Source organism: Sinocyclocheilus grahami, unplaced genomic scaffold (genome assembly GCF_001515645.1).
Source record: "Sinocyclocheilus grahami isolate Dianchi unplaced genomic scaffold, SAMN03320097.WGS_v1.1 scaffold865.1, whole genome shotgun sequence".
NCBI lineage: Eukaryota > Metazoa > Chordata > Actinopteri > Cypriniformes > Cyprinidae > Sinocyclocheilus > Sinocyclocheilus grahami.
Genome location: NW_015506044.1, coordinates 677780 through 696168, shown reverse-complemented (window position 1 = coordinate 696168; position 18389 = coordinate 677780). Strand labels below are relative to the sequence as shown.

At 37.9% G+C, this 18389-nt stretch overlaps 2 protein-coding genes across 3 annotated transcripts in view; one reads left to right on the top strand and one right to left on the bottom strand.

Moving 5' to 3' along the window:
• The first annotated feature begins 4767 nt into the window (after positions 1-4767).
• ilf2 (interleukin enhancer binding factor 2) lies at positions 4768-9754 on the top strand. The gene is made up of 14 exons (XM_016248101.1): positions 4768-4876; positions 5375-5434; positions 5535-5577; positions 5653-5757; positions 7248-7325; positions 7395-7497; positions 7613-7678; positions 7803-7919; positions 8472-8550; positions 8627-8714; positions 8801-8862; positions 8951-9065; positions 9138-9228; positions 9326-9754. The coding sequence occupies exons 1-14, from the start codon at positions 4872-4874 to the stop codon at positions 9475-9477; spliced, it is 1164 nt and encodes a 387-aa protein (XP_016103587.1). The 5' UTR covers positions 4768-4871; the 3' UTR covers positions 9478-9754.
• A 5234-nt stretch (positions 9755-14988) lies between these two features.
• dlgap3 (discs, large (Drosophila) homolog-associated protein 3) overlaps positions 14989-18389 on the bottom strand; it is a 170074-nt gene continuing 166673 nt past the window's right edge. For both annotated transcript variants that reach the window (XM_016248099.1, XM_016248100.1), the window contains 4 exons: positions 17571-18049; positions 17315-17406; positions 15786-15932; positions 14989-15286 (listed from right to left, as the gene is read on the bottom strand). In XM_016248099.1, the coding sequence (XP_016103585.1) occupies positions 15002-15286; positions 15786-15932; positions 17315-17406; positions 17571-18049 (1003 nt within the window). In that variant the 3' untranslated portion in view covers positions 14989-15001. The remainder of the gene's footprint in view (positions 15287-15785; positions 15933-17314; positions 17407-17570; positions 18050-18389) is intronic.

Genomic DNA, 18389 nt, shown 5'->3' with positions numbered 1-18389 from the left:
TATATATATATATAGATAGATAGATAGATAGATAGGTATGTAAATAGTGAAAGTAATGCAGAGAGCATATGTATAGAAGTAATGGGTATACAGGGGGTAATCAGATTAGTAAATTTGTATAATCCTTGTTCGGAATTATCAGTAGGCATTCTGAAAAGTGCCATGGGAGAATAATCAAAACAAAATGATTATGTGTGGTGATTTTAAAGCACACGATAGTATTTGGGGAAGCAGGAACAAAGATAAAAATGGTGAAGTAATAGAAGAATTCATGGAAGAAAACTCTTTAGTGTGTCTAAATGATGGCAACCCAACAAGAATAGATAAGAGGTGCAATGTCATGTTTAGATATCACAATAGTTTCAGCATCATTAGCTGGTAAATGCATATGGTCAGTATCTAAAGATAATATTGGAAGTGATCATTTTCCAGTGATCGGTGAAATTCAAAATACGATTTAAATACAAAATTGTAATTTTGTTTTAAGATGGATATATAAAAAGGCAGATTGGGAAAAGTTTCAAATGTTATGTGAAGAACAATTTGAAAAACTGTCAGTGATGATAGGTATGGTAAAGTAGTGAATGCCGTTTATTTAGCAGTATCACGATCACGCTAGTAAGTGGTACAAGTAAAAGAAAGAATGTACCTTAGTGGTCAGAGGAATGCCCGAAAGCAATTAGAGAAATGAATAAATCATTTAAATTTTTAAAAAGAACACTCACCCCAGAAGCAGTCATAGATTATCAAAAGAAAAGAGCTTATGTTAAAAAGGTTATTAAAAATACGAAGAAGACAGCATGGCAAAGCTTCTGTAATACAATAGGGAGGGAAACCGAAATAAATGCAGTCTGGCGTATGATAAAGAAGATGAATGGAATTGATAGCTTCAGAAAGATACCTGCAATTGAGGAAGGTGGGACGGTAGCCAAAATAAAGATAAGGTCATGTTGGCTCAATCATTTACTAAAGCTCATAGCATTGAAAACTTAGATGATGCATTCTTAAGACGACAACAAATTATGAGTATATATGGAAATACTTGCAAGAAAAAGCAAGATTTTAATAGTATTTTGGATGAGTTTAATTATGTTGAATTAAAATCAGCTATTAATAATTCAAAGAATACAACACCAGGTAAATATATGTTATAACATTTTAAAGAAACTACCAGCTAAAGCATTAGAAGCGTTATTGGAATTGTATAATTATAAATGGAATGAGGGTATCCTTCCTAAGCAATGGAAGACTGCAATTGTGCTTCCTCTCTAGCTAAGCCTGCATGGGAAAGACATAACAAAACCTAGTAGTTATAGACCCATAACACTTACCTCTACGCTATGTAAAGTCATGGAAAAATTATTGTGAGTTGACTGAATTACATTTTGGAGAAAAGGGAAATGTTATCAACTTTTCAAAGTGGATTTAGGAAAAGTAGATATACAGTAGATGCTTTGATACTATTTGAAAATTAAGTTTAAAAAGCTTATATAATGAAATAATACATGTTTACAGTATTCTTTGACATAGAAAATGCTTATGACACTTTGTGGAGGGAAGGTTTGCTAATTAAACTGAATAAATTAGGTGGGAAATTTTATAACTAGGTTTTAGACTTTCTATTTGAATGTACCGTTCAGGTTAAAATTAGAGAAGAAATATCAGATCCTTATGACATTCTAAATGGAACTCCACAGGGTAGTGCAATTAGCCCAATATTGTTTAATTTAATGACTGATGTTTTTGATAAAAAAAAAATAGAAAAACAGGAATAGGATTAGCACTTTATGCAGATGATGGAGCATTATGGAAGAGAGGACGCAATATTAAAAATGTAGTTAACGGTATGCATGAGTCAATTAAAAAAGTGGAGGAGTGGTCCTTGGACTGGGGTTTAAAATTTTCAGTTTCGAAACTAAATATATGTTATTCACTTAGAACAAGAAGATTGAGCATTTAGATTTGAAGTTGTATGATCAAACATTGGAAAGAGTACCTGTTTTTAAAATACCTTGGTTTATGGTTTGATGAAAAATTAACATGCATATATGTAAAATTGAATGAAAATGTAGAATGATCATAAATTGCATGAGTACGGTTGCTAGTCACAATTGGGGAGCTAGTCGTAGTGCATTGTTGTGTATGTATCAAGCATTGATTCGTTATTGCTTTGACTATTGATGCATTGTATATGGCTCAGCAACCGAATCTTTACTGAAAAAATTAGATATCAATCCAGAGTATTAAGAATATGTTGTGGAGCAATTAAAACATCCCCTGTAGATGCAAGTGGGGTAAATGGGTGAGATGCCTGTTGAACTTAGAAGGATAAAATTGACAATGACGTATTGGGTGAAACTTCAACAATCGGTAAGTACTCATATCACTCGTAAAGTACTGGAGGAGTGCTGGGAATATTTGTATGATGGAGGATGTAGTTTTGGAGGGAAGAGTAGAATATGGGCCAAGGAGTATGGCAAGGATAATAAGATATTCTGTCCTAATGTACCACTCACTGATGCCCCAATATGGAGAGTCCCTGAACCACTTGTAGATTTGAGCTTACTAGACAAGCCCAAAAGTGAATGCATTGGAAAGGAGGTTAATGCTATTCTAAATAATAAATGTTATTCAACATTACAAATGTTTATGGATGGATCTAAGGAACCTGTTAGTCAAAAGGTTGGAAAGAGAGTATATATTCCAAAATTTAAAGTACGAATTAGTTTGAAATTGCCAGATGATTTATCAGTATACACTGCAGAGTTAACAGCTATAATAATAGGACTACAGGGTTGAAGAAGTCAGACCAAATAAAGTGGTAATATGTTCAGATTCTTCTTCAGCTTTAATTAGTATAGCACAGCCGAGATCAGACAGAGACGATTTATTAATGGAAGTGTATCTATCTTTATACAGATTGAAAGAGGCTGGAATAATGGTAGCCTATATTTTTGTTGGGTGCACATGGTGGGGTATCTGGTAATGAAGTTGCTGATAAACTAGCAAAAAAGCACTAGACAAGATGGAGGTGGATGTTAAAGTGTCTATGGGGAAAAAGGAGGCAAAGTCCATTTTAAAGTTAAAAAATGTAGAATGATCATAAATTGCATGAGTACGGTTGCTAGTCACAATTGGGGAGCTAGTCGTAGTGCATTGTTGTGTATGTATCAAGCATTGATTCGTTATTGCTTTGACTATTGATGCATTGTATATGGCTCAGCAACCGAATCTTTACTGAAAAAATTAGATATCAATCCAGAGTATTAAGAATATGTTGTGGAGCAATTAAAACATCCCCTGTAGATGCAAGTGGGGTAAATGGGTGAGATGCCTGTTGAACTTAGAAGGATAAAATTGACAATGACGTATTGGGTGAAACTTCAACAATCGGTAAGTACTCATATCACTCGTAAAGTACTGGAGGAGTGCTGGGAATATTTGTATGATGGAGGATGTAGTTTTGGAGGGAAGAGTAGAATATGGGCCAAGGAGTATGGCAAGGATAATAAGATATTCTGTCCTAATGTACCACTCACTGATGCCCCAATATGGAGAGTCCCTGAACCACTTGTAGATTTGAGCTTACTAGACAAGCCCAAAAGTGAATGCATTGGAAAGGAGGTTAATGCTATTCTAAATAATAAATGTTATTCAACATTACAAATGTTTATGGATGGATCTAAGGAACCTGTTAGTCAAAAGGTTGGAAAGAGAGTATATATTCCAAAATTTAAAGTACGAATTAGTTTGAAATTGCCAGATGATTTATCAGTATACACTGCAGAGTTAACAGCTATAATAATAGGACTACAGGGTTGAAGAAGTCAGACCAAATAAAGTGGTAATATGTTCAGATTCTTCTTCAGCTTTAATTAGTATAGCACAGCCGAGATCAGACAGAGACGATTTATTAATGGAAGTGTATCTATCTTTATACAGATTGAAAGAGGCTGGAATAATGGTAGCCTATATTTTTGTTGGGTGCACATGGTGGGGTATCTGGTAATGAAGTTGCTGATAAACTAGCAAAAAAGCACTAGACAAGATGGAGGTGGATGTTAAAGTGTCTATGGGGAAAAAGGAGGCAAAGTCCATTTTAAAGTTAAAAAAGTTAATGAATAAATGAAAAATTAGATGGGATAATAGCAGCACAGGGAGATAGTGTTATAATATAACGCAGACAGTAGGGAGGATAAATTGTCAGGGAAGAAATAGGAAAGAAGAGGTGTGGCTGTCTAGATTAAGTCTGGGACATAGGCTACAGGGTTGAAATCAACACTGGCACTTTTGGGTTTACATGTTTACATGGGTTATGCAATGTATGTGGTGTATCTGAAAATGTGTATCATGTACTTTTTAGGTATGGTAGTGTATATCGTGACATATTATTTAATCTCTTTGGGGAGGAAAGAATGACACATAAAGAGCACCAATTAAATACATATATATGACTCAGGTTTAGGATTTAGATTATAATATGTGTGGTGGAGTATTCTACCTAATCTGGGGCATGAAGAGCTAATGCTGAACATGCAGCGCTGACATGAGCATGTGATCTGAGTGAGTGCTCCATAGATTGGAGAGAATATGAAACATCCAATTTTTTCTTTTTTTACTTTCTCAATCCTATCTCTTGTCAAATTTCAGACTCATCGCCAATGTAAATTTGCTTGACTTCCAGTACAGTAGGTGGCGATAAGATTATTCGCTGTTAAACAAGAAGAAGAAGAAGAAGAAGAAGAAGAAGACTTGTCTTATGAAACGCAACATCCGTCGACGGAAGCGCAGACCAGCGGCGAGCTGCAGACAGAGGCTGTGCATTTTTCACCAGCGTGTGTTCTTGTTAAATTGACAAAACGTCTTACGCAATGAGGTATCAATTGTTTTATTCTTCTTTAAATAAAATAACATGTGCTTGATTAAGTTAAATACCGTGGTTCATCAAGCCGTAGCAATTTTTTGTTTATTTTTGTTGGTTGAAAGCTAGCCCGGTGCCTGTTAGCATGTTGTTTTGCTATCCGCAGTGCTTTTGACGAATAAAAGAAATACAATGTATTTATTATTGAAGTGCATGCTTTAAAACTGATTAAACGACGCGTTTGGATTTAATCTTTATTTAGTATTTTTAAACGCTATATATCCGAAAAACGAGACTGTTCATTCATAAATAAATGAATGAATGAATGAACGAACGAAGAACCGAGCATTAACATGAACAATGATGCTCGTTTCACCACCTGTGGTTTTCTCATCGGTTATTTTTTGTTTGGCTCGTAAATTAATCTTAGACAAACATTTTGAGATTTTTTTCCCCCCGCATATTTTATGTTTTCCTTTTTAATTTGCTAAAATTATTGCTTTTTTTCCGCAGAGGAGATCGTGGCAGGGGCCGAGGTGGCCGGTTCGGCTCCCGCGGAGGTTTGGTCCAGGGGTGCGTTGTTTATTATGCATATGCTTGTTTTTTTATTTAATTGGCTTACTTTCATTTCTTCATTTTGACTTGATATTGCCTATGCCTTCTGTTCTCTCAGGTATCGGCCCTTTGTCCCTCACATACCATTTGACTTCTATGTTGTAAGTACAGTTCTACACAGTGATTCTTTGCTTTGTGAAACAATAAGCCTCCAGCTCATAAATCTCTTCTTGCAGTGTGAGATGGCCTTTCCTCGAGTGAAGCCAGCCCCTGATGAGACCGCTTTCAGTGAATGTCTGCTGAAGAGAAACCAAGACCTCTCTCCTAACCCTACTGAACAGGTACATTGATTTTTCATTAAAGGGGTAATTTGATACTGCTAAATAGAACATTATTTGGTGTAATGAAATGTTTATGCGGTTTAAGGTTAAAAAAACAAATTTTCCACATACTGTACATTATTGATTCTCCTCTATGCCCCACCTTTCTGAAACGTGTCGCTTTTTACAAAGCTCATCGGTCTGAAAGGCGAGGTGTGCTCTGATTGGCCAGCTATCCAGTGCGTTGTGATTGGCCGAATACCTCAAGCGTGTGACGGAAATGTTACGCCCCTCACCATACTGTGATGCCCTGTCCGGCCGGAGCGACGAGACAAAAACATTAAAACCCATTATAAACGAACGAGGCATTTGTTGCATCCAGTGGGGACATAATTACGGATTATAATGACTTGTACTGTCTTTTTACGCATTGCATCGCACCGCGTAAACATAAAACCATGTCTGCATTTGTGATCGGAGAAATGACAAACAAGTGCTACTCTACACTCCTCAAACTCGTCAGTGGCAAATTCTTTAAATATAAAAAACTTACTTGCAGTCTGAGTCAGAACAGCCAGCATTGTAGTCTACTCTACCAGGATCAGGAAACAGTCCTCCATAAAATGCACTGCACACATCTTAATATTTGGGTTAAACTGTTCTGGAACAGTGTTGTAAATACAACTTAACCACTGATTTCTAGTCGTGTCCTCTTTTGGAAGGCCAAACACCGTAGTTTCGCTTTCATAATGAAACGGCGTCACGCACGCAGCCTTGAGTGAGCGGAGGCCTAGAGTGAGCAGTGGCCTAGAGTATCTGGAGGCCGCCATGAGTGGGCTTGAGAACGGTGTGGATTCGACGGAGCATCCGGCGGGCTTGCGGCAACCACATGTGACGACCCTGGGCTGGACTCCGCTTCGTCCACGGTGAAAGCCCATCCGGCGATCGACAGCGCGAAGTTGATCTATTTCCTCAGGATATCATCCTCTTTTGGAAGGCCAACCAAAGTAGTTTTGCCTTCACAACGAAACGCAGCACCTTCACGACATGGCGCCGGCGGCAACAATACTACAGCGAGAATAAAAGTTACGCCTTCTTTCTTTGCATGAACATTTGGGCGGCATTATGCAAATCATCCCTCACAGTGATGTAGATATGTGGGGCGTGTTAGAACGAGCCGTTTTAGGTAGGCGTGGTTGACTCTTTAACTTTTATAAAGAATATCTATTTTGATTTGAGACTTTAGTCTTTGCATCTTTACAGATCTTCTTTATGCACCAAGAGCTTGTATCACTTCAGAGAGAAAGGAAAAATTGAAATCGCATCATATGACCCCTTTAAGATAAATGCTGCCAAAACACTCAAATGAGCCTTGTCCATTTAGGTTAAGCCATATATCAGCAGATAGCACCTCATCACCCTCCATATTAACACTTCAGTCTTAAAATGTGTTGGGGGTATCTCAGTTATTAGTTTAATAATTCTGTTCTTGTTATTTATTTCTCTCTCAGGCTTCCATTTTGTCCTTGGTCACTAAGATTAACAACGTCATTGACAACCTAATTGTGGCACCTGGAAACTTTGAAGTGGTGAGAAGACTAAGTATTTTATTTTCTTTTTTTCTTTTGTAATGCTAATCAATGTCTAACAATTCCCAGCAAATTGAGGAAGTAAGGCAAGTGGGCTCGTATAAAAAGGGTACCATGACAGCTGGACACAATGTAGCCGACCTCGTGGTTATCCTGAAGATCTTACCCACCTGTGAGTCTCATTATTTCATGAATTGTGATGTTCTGTTTAACTGTCTTAATATGTTAATCACTAGCCCATGTATGCTGCTTTTATTGATAATCCTATTATTTTTTTGTTTGTTCAGTGGAAGCTGTCGCTGCCTTGGGAAACAAAGTAGTTGAGACCCTGCGTACACAGGACCCTTCTGAGGGTGAGTATGGGTTTTAATCTGGCAAGCCAATCAGAGCATAGAAGACAAAATAATTTGTAATCAAAATAGTGAAGAAAAAAAAAATCTATATTCTCAACTAAATATTTTCCCCTGTTCTCTTCAGTACTGTCCATGCTGACCAACGAGACAGGATTTGAGATCAGCTCTGCTGATGCCACTGTGAAAATTCTCATCACCACGGTTCCACCCAACCTGCGCAAACTGGACCCAGAGCTCCACCGTATGTTACACACTCAAACACTTCACATGTATTCTTACAAATGAGCTTTTCTTACTAGGGATGTACCAGGTATCTGTACCATGCTGCTCTTTTCTTTTTCATTCTGGTCAATATTGGAAATGTAATTGTACACACTGATTTAGCCTATTTTGACATTTGCTATCATCTAATGTTCATTAACACAAATATAATCTTCAGCAAACTTAATATAAATAAGCACTAATGTTGTGATGCTTAAATTCACTTGTCATTTAAAATGGTTGTTTAGCAATTTATTTATTTAGTCCAGATCAGGTTGACCAGAATTATAAAGTTATTGTACACACTGATTTAGCCTATTTTGACATTTGCTATCATCTAATGTTCATTAACACAAATATAATCTTCAGCAAACTTAATATAAATAACCTTTTTTTTCAAACTTTGCACTAATGTTGTGATGCTTAAATTCACTTGTCATTTAAAATGGTTGTTTAGCAATTTATTTATTTAGTCCAGATCAGGTTGACCAGAATTATAAAGTTTAAAAAAAAAATTCTCTTCCTTTTGCAGTGGACATCAAGGTTCTGCAAAGTGCTCTGGCAGCCATTCGTCACGCTCGCTGGTTTGAGGAGAACGCTTCTCAGTCAACGTAAGTAACTTTCTCTTAATGGCTTTAATGAATCTAATGTGTTTTGTAGCTTACTTTGGTTTCCATCTTCTCTTAGTGTGAAAGTTTTGATCCGCTTGCTGAAAGACCTGCGAGTCCGATTTCCTGGATTTGAGCCTCTCACACCCTGGATTCTAGATCTGCTGGTGAGCACTGTTGTCAGTCTTAACTTTTTTTTAACCATATCTGCACTACACCAGCTGACTTCCCTGTAATTTTGCTCTCTTCATAGGGACACTCTGCTGTGATGAACAACCCGTCTAGGCAGCCCTTGCAACTCAATGTTGCTTACAGGTAAGGTGGTACTGTCTGTTTGTTTTGCTTGTGATAATGGGCATCACCCTTTGTGGGTTTTGAGGTATAATGAGCGTGTGTGTTGCAGGCGCTGTCTTCAGATGCTCGCCGCAGGTCTTTTCCTGCCAGGCTCTGTAGGAATCACTGATCCGTGTGAAAGCGGAAACTTCCGTGTGCACACAGTCATGACCCTGGAGCAGCAGGTAATGCAGGTTTCAGTCAGCGGGTAATTTAGTGTTAAAAATACAGGTAATCTAATTGATTTGTTTCTGCAGGACATGGTGTGTTTCACAGCCCAAACACTGGTGAGGGTTCTCTCTCATGGAGGATACAGAAAAATATTGGGCCTTGAAGGAGATGCTAGTTGTAAGTGTTTGAGGTTTATTCCAGATTAAATTGATTTGTGTGGTTGCATTAGAGTGTCAGTGTCGCTGAGGCTGATGCTTGTGATGCCTATCTGTAGATCTCACCACTGAGATGTCTACATGGGATGGAGTGATTGTCACCCCATCTGAAAAAGCTTATGAGAAGCCCCCAGAGCGCAAGGAAGAGGAGGATGAAGCACTGGAGGAAGGTGGAGAGGGAGAAGATGAAAGCATGGAGACCCAAGAGTAATGCAATGGCCTCTGACAAAGTTTTGGCTTGGTCATTTGTATTTATGTTGGTTTTTAATAGAGATCGGTGTCTCATAAGTTTTACCCAGATGTTCCCTGCATGTCTACATTTGGTTTCTGTACATCAGTCTGCACCTCCTAGAGTTAAAGCCATGGTAGTAAACAGCAAAGAGCTCTAACAAGGACCAAAAGGCAATGGCTTCTCATCTAAGCTCATTCTGATACGGTTACGTCTAGGAAAATCACTTTATTTGGTTTAGTTTTTAAAAAAAATTTTGGTTTGTATTTTTATCAATGATGGATCAAGTAAAGTTTTTATTTCCTCCTTTGTACTATGTCTATGCATTCGTTTTTTTTTAAAGTGACACTTCTTTTAATATTGCTTGGGCATTTTTAGGTTGTACACAGTCCTTTTATTGTGTTGATTGATGATCTTGGACAAGTACTTTAACGGATAATTTACCCAAAATTGAAAATGAGGTTTTTCTTGTCAAACCTGTGTGGTTGAGCTTTACCACATTCAAAAATAAGAGACTAGAAACAATATCTTCGTGTAGTAAAGATAAATGGGAGTTTTATGTGTGTGGAATGATGTGACAGTGAGTAAATGACTTACATTTTTTGGGTACAGTACCTCACAAACAGTTGCCATCTGAATATGCTTTTTTTTCAGACAAATAGCAGCATAACTAGTATGGAGTTGCTTTTACACAAATTTACCAGTTGCCTTTATCTGTACTAATGAGATATGTCCAGGTGCTGATCAACAGCATGACCGCAGTTTCAGGACCAGGCCAGAAGTCTGTTCGGAATTTAGGGCAAAGCTGATGATCACCTAACCTGCCCCCACCACTAACCTTAACTTCACTACAAGTATAACAGAAGCACCACCCTAGAGAATGCCCATCCACACCTTACCACTAACCTCAGTAAGGCTATAATCCCCATTCTGGTCTGAAACTGCTGTCACGGATACTATGGAACCCATGACAATGGTTCCAAGCATTGTCAAGAAAAAGTGCAACAAGCAGCAACGTTAGTGACATTTTTGAATGAATCAGAGTTTTCAATAAATTGGTTGATTAGTTCAATGTCTCGCTCGCAACCAGATGTGTCCTCTAAAGGGCCGTCCACACAGGACTATGACTATAAGTGTTAGTCGTTTTAATCCATCGAGAATAGGGAAATCAACACCACAGCCGTAATGATGACACGGGAACGATGTCGTAGCTGCATCCGAATAAACTTCCATACTATTTAGTAGGCGAAAAATATGTGACACTGTATGTCTGGATTTACAGTTGTCATAAAACAGAAGCCAAAAGTACCAGGATGACCCGACTGCCGCTATCATTCTGTGTTTTATTTTTTAAGTCATGAAAACACTCGGAGTTTTTCTTTTGCGGACTAAAATGGCGACTTCATGACGCCGACGCTGATTAGCGCGGGCTTAAAATAAACCGACCCTCAATTTAAGTTGGTGTGGACGGTAGTTTTTCTTCCCTGCTTCAAACGGAACTTAACGGAGGCTTCTTCTTATGTGAGTACGTTTTAAACAGACTTTTCAAAAGATTATGAAAGCAACTTTAATAAAAAATAGTGCATTTTTAAAATGGATAAGTTCTTGTGAAATGTCATGAGGAAAATAACGACACTAAGTGGACAGCGGTTATTTTACCTTGCTAAAATAGCTTTATAGTAATTTTTAGAAAATGTTTACAACCGTTGACAATATTACATTCTGTGTTTTAGGTTTACCACATCACAGTGTGCCATCTCTGATTTAATGCTAGTAGACATGGAGCTGTACATCTCGGTGACCAAAAAAAAAAAAAAAAACCCACGATCCATGTATGTTATTTCAGCTGTGCCATTGTTCATCGTAAGGCCTTCACCCTTTAGCCGCAACACATGGTAAGAGATTCAGATTTATTTCAAATCTGGAAATAATATTTTGAAAAAGGTGGTTGTAAGCTATTGTAGTTTGGTAAAACAATGTAAAAAGCATAGATACAAAATGAAGTTATTTTACCTTGGCACTGTATCAAACAAATATATGATTAAAAAAAAAGAATAACCATAAATAGTGATCACATTAATAACCAATTTTTCCACAATGTTCTTATAATGCAGTGTTATGAGCAACTTAATGAACAATTAAAAAGAGAACAAAATTGTTTTGCTACATCACAAACTGGCCAAACATTTATTTATATATATATATATATATATATATATATATATATATATATATATATTCTTTTTTTTTCGTTAAGAATGGGGAATACTCATTCTTCAGACCTACATGTTCATTTGACATTGTCTGTAATCTTGCAAGCAACTGCTAGAAGAGATGGGCCTAACATTAGCTGTTATTTTTCAAGTTGTCTCATCTTCGACGGGGCTATTTTCTACATTAGCAGCAAATACAAACAATAGAATAAAATCTAAATCGGGTGGCTCACATGAACACCCTGGAGAATACAGAATATATTTTCTCATAGTCATAATTGCAATAACATTTTTCATTATATATGAAATTATTAATAATACCAATAATAATCAACAATCCATTGAATATTAATAATAACAACTTCAATTGCAACAGATATATTTACTGTACATAATACAACGGAACGTGAGAAGTTATTTGTAATTACACAGTAATTGTTTGTAAGTCTATGACCCATGTAATTTTTAGTGATCTGTAATGCGTTATAGAATTCAACGTAACGTCTACGTCACACTGCTACAAGCTCCTCTGTGCTACGAAGAAATATTCATCACTTTCTCTAGCTAAATCTGTTTACGGCATATACAGAGGCTTCGCCAACACTTTTTAGACTCGTTTTTCAGCTTAAAGGAGCAATGGCAGAGTTTCAGCCGTCCATTCTGACCTATTAAGACACCAGATGTCTAAAGAACCGACAATCAGCATACCATTGGGTCATGTGTTGACATGGGAAGCTTGACATGATGTTGCGAGAGACACATCCATTAAATATTGTATTTGACTACGTTCCATCAATCCATTTACATTGGAAAACGTTGGTTAGAATAGAAAGGCCATCAAAATAGTCTTTCTGAGCAGTCCGTTTGAGAGTCAGATTGATTCCTGTCAGTGCCTGAGTAGGCAAACAACTTGCAAAGGGGAAAGTGTGGTCAGTCTTGCTTGAAATTATGTTTTGTTGGTATATGAAAAACATATGGCCCTGATAAGAGATCATCCTATTTCTCGCACTGGAAACCCCAACGGCATGTTGTACATAGTCTTTCAGTGTTTTGAGAAGGCAGGAAGTCCTTCACAGTGGAAGAGGAAATAGTCTGTTGTGCTTTTCTGTCATCTTAGATTTGCTGCGTCCAAAAAATGTGTAAGTTAACTGATTACAACCGTTTTAAAGCTTTAAAAAAATGTGTTCATAAAATGATGGATATTTTATCCATAAAGTATTCGTAAAATAAATAAATAATATATAAATAAATACAGAAATAAAAAGAGATGATAGGCAACAGTAAATGAAAAAAGTACAAATGTCTAAAAAAAAAAACTGTTGGACAAATTAATTGATTTAAAACAACTCAAACAAGTTTAGATGCAGAAATGTAGGTGTAGTTATTATAAATAATTAGATAAATACTCCTGCCCTTTTTTACAGACAGTGAATAAAGATCTACAATTTTGATAGAAGAGTTTGTTCATTATTTTCATGGATTAATAAAAGCATGCAGGTTACATAGAAACATCCAGTGTGAGGTGGTTATTAGCTGGATAGTGTAACAAATCAAGTTATTAGAACAATACATATTGTGTGAGTTATATACTGTATTTCGTATTGAATATAATACTGAATAGTTAGATTTTTTTTTAAAAGCCACACATAGTGCTGTTAGGCACGTGTAGATAGTCAAGACAGAAAACAGATTATATTTTTGCCCATGGACAACATGGCAAGTAGCTGTCAACCATCTATTCTTCTTATGTCAAAAGTCTTTAGCCAGTCTGTTTCGAGGTTGACAAAAGAAATAAGAGGAAAACAACACGATTCTGCTGAAGTTTGTAGCGGTGAGTTGCCCACTTTTTTAAAGTCCACAGAGCTGTCACATCCCTACCTTGTAAATTCTTAGACACGTTCATAACGTATTTTAACATCACTTTTGACAACATATGTCTATCTGCTAATCTAAAAATGTACTTTATAAAATATACATCTCCCAATAAAATATTTTCCATTACCTTTTCCATAGTTAAATAATAAAAAAAAAAGTTCAGATCATTCATGCAATCAGCATTTTTCTAAAAAAAGAAAGAAAGAAAAAAAGGAAAGTAATAGATGGAATTTGCAATAATTACTGTGTGATCTTGTTTCCAGTTTGCTTTTACCCATTTGAGAGGTTAAAATGCACACAAACACATAATCCATTCTTCCTAAACTTCCTTTTCTGTCATAAACACACAAAACTTCACCACCTAAACTAACACAGCATTTTTTATAAATAATCCACAAATTAACATTTGGTGTGAAGTGGAAAGATTATTTTTGTTCTATAAAAGCCGCAATAAATTAAAGCACTCAAGCAAGATGTAGAAGCTACATTGATTTCATGTTAGAGGGTTTTCATCGGTTACAAAAAAAGGGGAGGGGGGGGTGAAATGAACAAGATGCTTCCCCTCCTCTCTGAAAGATAATTTTTCAGTGTGCAGATCATGTGTGAAATTGAAGATTGTCTTCTGCACCCCTGTTTCTGAAGAGTCTTATGATACAGACCGTCCTATTTCAGGAAACATGGCTGTTGCCTCAGAGCTTGAATGTTTCTGTTGTGTTTTTTTCTCATCTTTTTTAAGATTAAGATTTTTAAGACACGTGTCTTCACACTGGGCTGATAAGAAGCCTGACTGCAATTGCAAAGTGATATTGCACTTATACGGGAGATGAATCCCTGTGGTAATTTGATAACTGGCTTCAAAAAGGCATTTATCTACACTGCAAAAGTTGCTTTCAGTTTTATTACTGCACTCCCAAATTTACATCAGGGTGCATTGCTCTACTCTGGCCACAAGAGTGCGCTTGTGTCACAGTGAAAGGGGCTACGTCCGCCACACTGTGGGATCAATTAAGAAACACATACAAAGCCAAGATTATATCAAAACAAGGTCTATTATTTAAAATAACAAGATAAGATCCTCTTAATATATGATATTGCACCCGTATGTGTTGGCGTGGTTCATTAAAACAGTCCTAACATTTTTATATGTTTTGTGGACTTACAAAAGTCTCAATCTTGGAACACTTTGTTGTGCTGGTTGAGCCCTTTTTCTGAGAATAATAACACTTGCTCAACAAAAAATGAAAATAAAATGTGTAAGCTCACATCCAAACACCAGCAGCATACTAGTAAGCCATCTCAAGTTCTCCATCACACTAAAGTGAGTAATTGCACTCGCTCTCTGGCTGCTTTGTAACATGGACGTCTGTGCAGAGGGCCAGAGAAGAGCCGTAGTGGTTGTTTAAGGTGGTCCGAGCGACTCAGAGTCTCGTCTGAGCCTCTGTGATGTAGATCTCGATGCTGTCAGCGCTCTCCGTGGCAGAATTCTGACGGAAAGAGGCTGAGCGTTTGGTCTGGAGCAGCCTGCGCCGTGTGTCCAGCTTTTGCCGGTCACTCACGTCCAGCGATTTCTCCCGTTCGGGAACGCTGCGTCCTCGCGAGACCACTAGCATGCCTCCGGCCTCGGTTGCACTGTCGGCACGCAGGCTGCCCGTCACGCCACCGACTGGCTTCTTTGGTAATGGAGGTGGAACCTTCTTGTCCTCCTGAGAGGAAGAGCAGGGGAGTGGCGTGACAGCATGGATGACCAATGCAGGGATGGACAGGAACGCAGGGAAAGACACCGAAAACGCACACGTACAAGCAGAGGATATGCCAGAGAGGATGAAGACCAGGATATGTACAGAGAAGGGACAGCACCATGAAGTTGCAACAAGAATGATTTGGATTAGCGTATTTAGGATGAGACATGACATTGTGGAAGCAGCAGACAGTAAAAAGAAAGAAAACAGAGAAATTAGTTACAGATTTGTTAGGCTTTAATATCTCAAAGCAAATAAACAGCTGTTAGGCAGTAAATCAGATGTTATTCCAGAACATGCATGTCTTTTTTTCTGTAGTTTAGTTCCTTTTCTTGCTGAGGTGTTTGTGTGTTGGAAAAGAGCTGCTGGGGCCTAGCACATGGGCGGTTCTCCTGCCTGCTGCTGCTTTGGCACTGGAGTGAAGCTGTGCAGTGACTTGAGCAGAGCGAAACTCCACTCTCACCTTCTTCTCAGGAGGTAATCTCCAGCCCGAGTCCTTCAGCCGCTGGAGGTCCTGAAACTTCACCCTGATGTCCTCGATGGCTAGCTGGAGGAGGTCCCAATAACTGGCCAGATCCTGAGTGCTGGGCTGAGGGTATGATGAAGGATCCTATGAGAAGAAGGGGGATATTATAGAGCGCTGCAGGGATGGCATATTTTGAAAACGAGTTAGAATTTAAGCACTTTCAGTTCCATTTTCCCGAAATTTTCCCATTTTTTTTGAATGGGCTTAATGGGGTTAAAAGCCTGAAATAAGGTCTGTGGTAAACACAAGCCTAAGATATTGTACATTTTATTCTATGACATAAAATACATAATGTTATTTAGTAGTAATGTAACGTTGTTGTTATTTTTACATTTTTACTTGAAAAAGGGCAGTTGCTAAGTGACTAAATGGGACTACACTAGTGAAAAAAAACAGCATATGCTGGTTAGGTTTGTTTGGAAGCATGTCAGCTGGTTATGAGCTGGTCCTTTTTAAACCATTTTAAACCAGCCCATACCAGCTTCCATTCTTCAAAACATATCTAACCAGCATATGCTGTATTTTTTCAACAGGGTATGTCATCACGCTAAACAGGTAAGCTCATGTTCTCACTTGTCCACTTTTACAGCCACATTGTGTTTATAATCATGCTCTTGCAAACTAGCTAAACTAAAACTTTCAGGGTTGTTGGAAGCTTAATGGTGGTGACACTGAAGTCATGTGACCATGGTGTAGTTCATTTATAGTCTAGTTTTAGCTTTTTACTTCTGGAGATTGTATTTAGACTTCCAAATTCATTAAAGTTGTGTTGATTTGTAAAGATTATCATGATCAGCAAAACATGTATGAATCATCAATTTTTCTTAGTAGCAGAACTTTTTTTTTTTAATAATTCAAAAGCCAGTGGAAAAATCTTATACAATACAGTTGAAAACTTATATGTATATTATATGTAATTTTACAATAAAATACAGTCAAATTTATGCCTAAGCCTAAGGCACACCGGTGCAATAATCATGCTGTCTAATCAGCATCTTTATATGGTGGATGGATTATCTCGGCAAAGGAGAAGTGCTCACTAACACAGATTTAGACAGATTTGTGAACAATATTTGAGAGAAATAGGCCTTTTGTGTACATAGAGAGTTCAGCTCATGAAAAATGGGGGCAAAAACAAAAGTGTTGCGTTTATAATTTTGTTCAGTGTAGTTATCCTCCTCACCTGTCTGCCCCTCGTTATCTTGTCAGCGTACTGTGACAACTTGAAGATAGTAAAGGTAGGTAAAGTTATTCTATTTACAAATTAAGTTATTTATCTGTCCTTTTATTTTTTTGTTCTTTCCAATGTATAGATTTATTTTAGTCATATTTGTCTCATTTATTATATAGTATTGTATTTATATTGTATTTATCACATTATTGTACTATACAGTTTATACAGATTCTAAAAAAGTTAAGGACATCCTCCTTTTTATCCACAACCGAAAGAGTTTCAAAACACTCACCACACTCTGTTGGCACATCCTGAAGAACTGCTGGACTCTTTGTGACATGAGCATCTGAGCACTGCCGACAGCTCCTCTGATGAGCTCCAACACTGAACCACAAAACAAACCAATCAGAAGGAAAAAAACAGCGTTTAGACAGAAGGAACTGTTCTTTGGGCAAAACACTACAGATTCAAGACCCCATGAAATCAATGAAGACTCATTTTGGGCCTTTTAGCCCATGTCACATTTACCACAACTATTCCTCACTCACTCTCTTCTGGCAGTTCATTCGACTCTGCCTCTCTTTCCATGTTCTGGCACCATCCCTCCATCCTCTCCACTTCTGTCTGCAGGAGCCGGAGGAAGAACTCTCCATCTCGTAAGCAGGGCGAGGCTCGGCCCGAATCAGGGAGGCTCCTCGGGCCCTCGCTCCAGCCTCCCACTCCACGCTCAGGAGCCAGGGGCAGAGGGGAGTGGGAGCGGTGCAGGGCCCTGAGTTCTGGAGGGCCAGGCTCGTTGGTGTAACCACTATGGTAATCCTCACGGTAGGCCCACTGGCCCTGTGTGTGCACTGTGCGATACTCTGCAAACTGACCGGCTGATTCTGGTTCAGACGAGTGGCGCTGGAATGAGCAGCCAAACTGCAGGCCCTTGTCTTGTGTGGGGACTGTCAGCCCACCAAAACCCTCCGTCTCAAGATCAGCCTGGACACTTGCTGTCACACTGTTGGAGCGTTTAAAACGGGCTCGTCTGGAACAAACAACAATAGGTCAATTTAGACTTAAGTGTAGTGGTAGAACGAAATATTGATGTATAGTAGGGATGTGCATCTCCATAACTGAGGCCGATGCGATACACATCTTGATGCATTGACAACGAAACAATACATTAAACATACATATGAAGCAGCTACCAATGCAATGTGATATGATTCACCCCTACTACGATGTAGTGCGATCCGATTTCAATTTGATTCATCACAATGCGATGCAATGGAAAAAATATGATGCTTGCAGTATGGTACAGGTAGTTTGCTTTTATTTCTTTTATTTTATTTCTTTCAGACAGACAGCATGTTAATTTATATTCT